At 36.9% G+C, this 6,000-nt stretch overlaps 1 protein-coding gene across 3 annotated transcripts; it reads left to right on the top strand.

Annotated features, from left to right (window-relative positions):
* The first annotated feature begins 2,062 nt into the window (after positions 1 to 2,062).
* Positions 2,063 to 4,821, top strand: LOC147626002 (AP2-like ethylene-responsive transcription factor AIL1). 3 transcript variants are annotated; one of them, XM_086817569.1, is made up of 8 exons: positions 2,063 to 2,205; positions 2,476 to 2,537; positions 2,679 to 2,749; positions 3,580 to 3,668; positions 3,768 to 3,841; positions 3,943 to 3,993; positions 4,198 to 4,277; positions 4,389 to 4,821. In XM_086817569.1, the coding sequence occupies exons 2-8, from the start codon at positions 2,494 to 2,496 to the stop codon at positions 4,652 to 4,654; spliced, it is 675 nt and encodes a 224-aa protein (XP_086673695.1). In that variant the 5' UTR covers positions 2,063 to 2,205; positions 2,476 to 2,493; the 3' UTR covers positions 4,655 to 4,821. The 3 variants fall into 3 exon arrangements, with proteins under 3 accessions (XP_086673695.1, XP_086673696.1, XP_086673697.1); XM_086817570.1 differs by having other exon boundaries at positions 2,093 to 2,205; positions 2,465 to 2,537; XM_086817571.1 differs by lacking the exons at positions 2,063 to 2,205; positions 2,476 to 2,537; positions 2,679 to 2,749 and adding an exon at positions 3,247 to 3,283.
* Positions 4,822 to 6,000: the final 1,179 nt, after the last annotated feature.

Consider the following 6,000-nt stretch of genomic DNA (forward strand, 5'->3'; position numbering starts at 1 on the left):
TAGGTATAAAAAATTTAGTCAAAGAACTTTAGAGTAACATTATCAATTGATTGTTACAAAAGAACCTACAACATGCTTTTCATAATCGTGCAAGATGTGTTATTGAGGGGTTTTATATAAGAACTTTCCAAGATCTTGTGATCAATAAATGTAGCCAAAGTTGAAGGGCCTAGGGTTTGGATAGGGTAAGGTCTATTTGATAAGTGTAGAACCATACTCAACCTTTTCATTTTATCAAGTTAGATGGTGTCATTGACCTTAAAACATTTTGAATACCAATTTTTGGCAATCTTTGATTGTTTTCTAAAAACAAGTTTCCACATAAGTTTTATGAAACTTGTCACAATGCAAGCTTATGCTAACTCTTTTTCTTGGGCTACTTAGGTATCATCTAAAAGGGTTTTGACAAACACACACAAAAGGGGGGGCATAAGAAGGTTTAATTGCTTTGTATACCATAGTTTGGGATTTATAAGACCTTGATCTGGTATCTTTACCTTTGTACGTTCCATGCCACAATCAGAAAAATCATGGATCTTCTCATGATTACACCACATAGATTGAGATATCACACCCAATTAGGCTACAACCTCATAAAATGGATCCTATCAAGAATAAAGGGTGATGGATTTGAAAGATGTAACTTGATAGGTCTTCTTGTGAGTGGAGTAAAACATTAAAAGTACTCTTGAAAGTTATAAAATCATCATCTTGAGAAGTACATTCATTAGCGCTTTGGAGCACTTTCATGATAAATGAATAGAAGTCGGCAAGTCTAGCTAAGCCATGATTTGCATGCATAGAGTGCTTGAGTGAACTAGCATCATGTCCATAAGATAATAATTTATGAGGGCACAATCAATGCTCTTACATGATTGAGCATGGTCACTAAAGTTGTACAAGGTCATTGGTTGGATAATGTTGTGCAGAGGAAAGTATTAGACTTGTGAGATAGCTAAGCATGGTGTCATACAATAGTCCAAGTTTAAGGGGTAATTGTCAATGCTCATACATGAATGAGCATGGCCAAGGGATTTAAAAAAAGCTTGCTATTTGGATAATGTTGCAATGGAAAGAATTGAACTTGTGAATTACCTTAGGATTATCTATGGTCCATTCACCCTCTTGTCAATATCTACAAAGATGCAAATGCGCATACATAGATGTAGTCACTTCTCTATGTATCGGGTCCCACTAATTTGAGTGGATAGCACCACATGGTATTGACACATTGGTAGGCGATACATATCTTAACTTTTCAAAAAAGGAGAGCCGAAGGAGTGCACATATTGTATGGGGGTGTACAAAAGACACCAACCTTTCACCATCAAAATGAGCAAAAAATCTATAGGCATGAATTGGGCTTGTGTATAACTATTGAAAAGAAGGAAGGATTTTATTAGATTTAGGCCGACTTATGACGAGAAGTGTTGATCATTTAGAGGCTTCAACATTTAAAATCGTTACAATGAGTAACAAGTTACAAATAATTATGCTCTCAAGCATATAGTGAATGGTTTTCAATTCAACTTTTACATGTATATTAACATGATAGCTACTATTTCATAATGGCATTCAAAAGGCTGACATCACGATTTTCCCTTCCATACATTGCATGCATGCAAAATCCAGGTTCCACATTAAGCTACTAGGCTTATGGTGGAAGTTGGATGGGATACACATACAATGCGAGAATTTTAAATGAAAGTGAAAACGGAGTCATGTCAATGCATCAATCATCATGGGAGAATAATATGAGATCTAATGATTGAGAACGCAAAGCATGTTTTCTATGGTACGAGTGTATAGTGTGTGCACGGGCAAGTAAGGATATTGCACGCAAGGTATACACGAGGTGATTGTAGTGGTGTGGTGGAATCGGGAAAAAGGTACTGTCACAACAAGAAGGAAAAAAAAAGGCTTGTGGAAATTTGAGAGAGAGAGAGAGAGAGAGAGAGAGAGAGAGAGAGAGAGAGAGAGAGGATCTGAATTATTAAGGTGTTAGGAACTTACTTTTTCCTAGGTGAGTTTTATGAATAATTGTTGGCCCACTCTTTATAAACCCCCCTTTACTCCTCTTAAGTTCTCATGAAAAACTTGAAGTTTTCATGCAGAGTTAACAATCTAAAGGGTTGAAGTTGAAAGACAGACTCAACTGGGGTTGTTTAGGCTTCACAACCCATAGTGTTATCTAACCTCCTTTAGGTAACCCATTTCCCCATTTAGCAATTTTTAGTGTAGAATTATCTTAAAACCACTAATTAGATGCCATGCCATTATAACATGAAAACTACTCAATTTTTGAGTCTTATTTATTAGGTTTCTCTTATTAGAATTACTAACCACATTTTAAAATGAGAAATAATGACAATTTTTTTGAGCTCTCCTTGGAAATTGTTGGGCTGATTAGGGTTTCTTTCAATTTTTGATGAAGGAAAGAAAGAACTGTCATTGAATTGAGCAGCCTTTTTGCAGGTGATTATATTTTTGATCATGCCGACAACAGAGCGAACTTCATCGTTCCATGGTGTCTCAAGGTGAGCAGAATTTACTGTTAAGAATCAAACTAATTGCATGGAGTTCTTTAGAAATTTAGAAAGTAGACTAAATGTTGATAAATTCACAATTTCTTAATCAATTTAAGAAAATTTGGTCGCTGTGTTTTTTTGTTGTTGAAGGCATTGCTGGTACAGACATTATCGTGCGTATCTTTGCGAGAGGCTGGGGAAGGCCCGAAAGACTAAACAAGGTGAGTTAGTTGCAAATTATTAATCTCCTAATTAATATGGCTTGGTAATAAGATACCGCCACACACACACACACACACACACACACACACACACACACACACACACACACACACACACACAAAAGGGGGGGGGGTAAATTATGGCAATACCCTAATATATGATTTTTCTGATTTTTGGGTAGTCTCTAGTCTTATCACCAGTGCATCTGGCGACTGTATACAATGGATAAACCAAGAAAGAAACTGTTAAATAATGTGAATACTTTTAGTACTGCATAACACAATTTGTGAACCTTTCTGTTAGTTATGTGTATATATATATATATAACTAACAGAAAGATTCACAAATTGTGTTTTGCAGTACTAAAAGTATCACATTATTTTATCTTCCTAATGCCGAGTTTTTGGTTGGCATGATTTGGACTGTCCGATGCACTGCGATTAATTCTTGTACCTCTCTGCAGTCTACCTGGGTGAGTGAAACATGTTTTTATGTATGATTGAATTCTGGTATGGCCTTCCTTATCATATATGGTAAGATATATGTTTATATACAATAATGCATGCTTATATCATAATAGTTTACAGATACATGTTTATATTACAATAATCCTTAATATGTACCAAATATTTACAAAGAATGATGATGAAACAGAGCCTATCATATAGCCGAAACTTATGATAAACTAGCATCATCACATACTAATTCTTGAAAGGTTTTCCTTCCTCTCATTTCTCCCTAGAGTGAATAGGATAATGTGCATCTTGTTTATTGTTTTTTACTTCTCTTTTTTCTGGGGGGTACTAAAGTTTTAATTTGACATCATTAGGTGTGTACAATGATGCCGAGAAAGCGGCGAGGGCTTATGACCGGGCAGCACTTAGATATTGGGGTCCTCATGCAGCATTAAATTTTCCTGTAAGTTGGGCTCGATTAGCCACAAATTGTCCGTACGAGTTTCACTTAAGTTTTCAATCTCACGAGCTGCGCTGCTGCGTTTTTTTATGATTATTAAAGATTGAGGACTATGCCAACGAAATAGAGCAAATGCAAACCATGACAAAGGAAGAGTATGTTGCAACTCTTATAAGGTTTGTAATAGACCAGGTTTTTTCCTCCATCATTTTCAAGTGCTTATTTGTAAACCAATTTTAATCCTAAGTACTTTAAATAATACCTAGTGTTCATCCAGGAATAGCAGTGGATTTGCAAAGGGTGCTTCCAAGTATCGAGGGGTTTCAAGGTACAGCCATTAATAACTTTGTTTTTCACTGCTCTTTTGCTAATGCAAATATGTTGTGTCATGCCGCCCCGAGACACACACATATTTACCTGTTGTGTGTTGGGGGGGTCATTGATGACTGAACCCCAAGCATACCCATGTTTACATGATGTAATAAGCTTCATTGAACCTGTGCCTTACATCTTTCCTGTCATACATAACCAGGAGACACAACAAACATGGAGGTTGGCAAGCCCGAATAAAGAAATGCGCCGGTTACAAAGATATCTACCTGGGAACATTTGGTAAACTTTCTTGCATTCCAATGCAGTGAAACCACTTCTTGTGAGAGGACAAGGCACATCTTTTTTTTTTTCTTAGCATGTTCATGTTAATGCCATGGGGTCTTTTGCCAGCTACGGAGGAAGAGGCAGCCACCGCATATGACATAGTTGCCATCAAATTCCGAGGCTTCAAGGCGGTCACTAACTTTGCCATCAATAACTATGACATTCCCGAGATTTTGGCTGGTGATTGCTTTGCTTTTGATAAACTTTCACCCGAGATTCCCGACATACCGGCCTCGCCGACGACAAGCACGAGTGTCGTTCACGCCACCACAGAGCAGCCACTACACTTGTTGCAAGACAGCTATAGTCTGCAGAAAGGGGCCACTCATTAACAAGATATGTTCGAAAAGATACCTTAGCAAGTCACTGTTATAATTAAAGATGCTAAACATCATACCAGGCGCCGCCCCTGAAACAGGATGCCAAGATATGGTGTTTATTTGCATGTGTGCTGTGAAGTACTGTTTATTTGCTAAACACAAGGTGTGGAGGTTGTAAAGATTGTTCTCTAAACAACGTAAACACGACATAGGAGAAGCTTTAGAAAATGGGACTTGGCCCCTTAAGTTCTAGCCAGTCCTTTCTTCTATTGTCTTCTAATGATGTAGTTATGGTTGCAAAAAACAAATATTGAATTGAGACTCCAGCAAATAGTATCCACCATTATAGTTGGTGATGTGGTAAAAAAAATGATATTATGCATTATTAAAGTAAAAGCTATATATATATATATATATATATATATATATATATATATATATATATATATATATATATATATGTGTGTATGTATGTATGTATATAGTTATATTATATATTTATATATATTGACACACCCACGACAACATCATGGATGACTACAAATATCGGTTCAAAGATAATAAATGATGCATTTATTTCGTGAAACGAATTGTAAGTTAATATATGTACAGAAAAACGCGAAATTTGCTTAAAAATACTTAGAGGGCTTTTTGTTTTTTTTTTAAATATAATAATAAATAGAATTTGAAAAATAGGAAAATCATTGGAGCCTTTTGTGGGGGTTGCCGGTTGCTGGCAGGCTACGTGGCGGGCACGCGCATAAAGAAAAAAAAGACTCTTTTTTTTGGGGGGGGTGGGGAGGGGTACTTGAGGGCACGCAGGTAGACGGACGTGAACGGAACCGGACGAAGCTGGACGGAACCCGACGGAGCTGGACGGCATTGCCGGGGTATGGGCCCCAAACTACTACTTTTTCTTTTTTTTAAAAAATTTATAGTACTTGGCGACTTTTTTGGGCTCGTTACTTTTTTAATAAAGATTGAAAAGTCGGATTTAATAATCATATATGAAGGCATGGGTTATTATGGAGCATATTCACGCTCTCTCTCTCTTACTTCCTTTATTCAAGGTCTCTCTCTCTCTCTCTCTCTATTACTCCCTTTATGCAAGTTCTCTCTCTCTCTCTCTCTTACTCTATATACTAGTAGGCTGACCCGTGCTTCGCAACAAGTATATAATTATTTCTTAAATTCCTAGAGTAATAGGAGCCCACCTCTCCTCGAACCTCCAAAATTCTTGCCACATTTCTTTATATAATATAGAGATGCAAGGGCTTTCTCTCTCTCTCTCTCTCTCTCTCACACACACACACACACAACTCACTAAGAGTTGGTTTTCTAAGTTCTTAAGTGACTGA

The sequence above is a fragment of the Cibotium barometz genome, chromosome 23 (assembly GCF_041138505.1).
Source record: "Cibotium barometz isolate CiBa-2024 chromosome 23, ASM4113850v1, whole genome shotgun sequence".
Taxonomy (NCBI): Eukaryota; Viridiplantae; Streptophyta; class Polypodiopsida; order Cyatheales; family Cibotiaceae; genus Cibotium; species Cibotium barometz.

Excerpts from the sequence above, each read along its gene's own strand:
- LOC147626002 (XM_086817569.1), top strand. The coding sequence starts at position 2,494 with ATGCCGACAACAGAGCGAACTTCATCGTTCCATGGTGTCTCAAG. Across the intron at positions 3,669-3,767 it reads ATGCAGCATTAAATTTTCCT|ATTGAGGACTATGCCAACGA; the intron begins GTAAGTTGGGCT and ends TGATTATTAAAG. Across the intron at positions 4,278-4,388 it reads TATCTACCTGGGAACATTTG|CTACGGAGGAAGAGGCAGCC; the intron begins GTAAACTTTCTT and ends GTCTTTTGCCAG.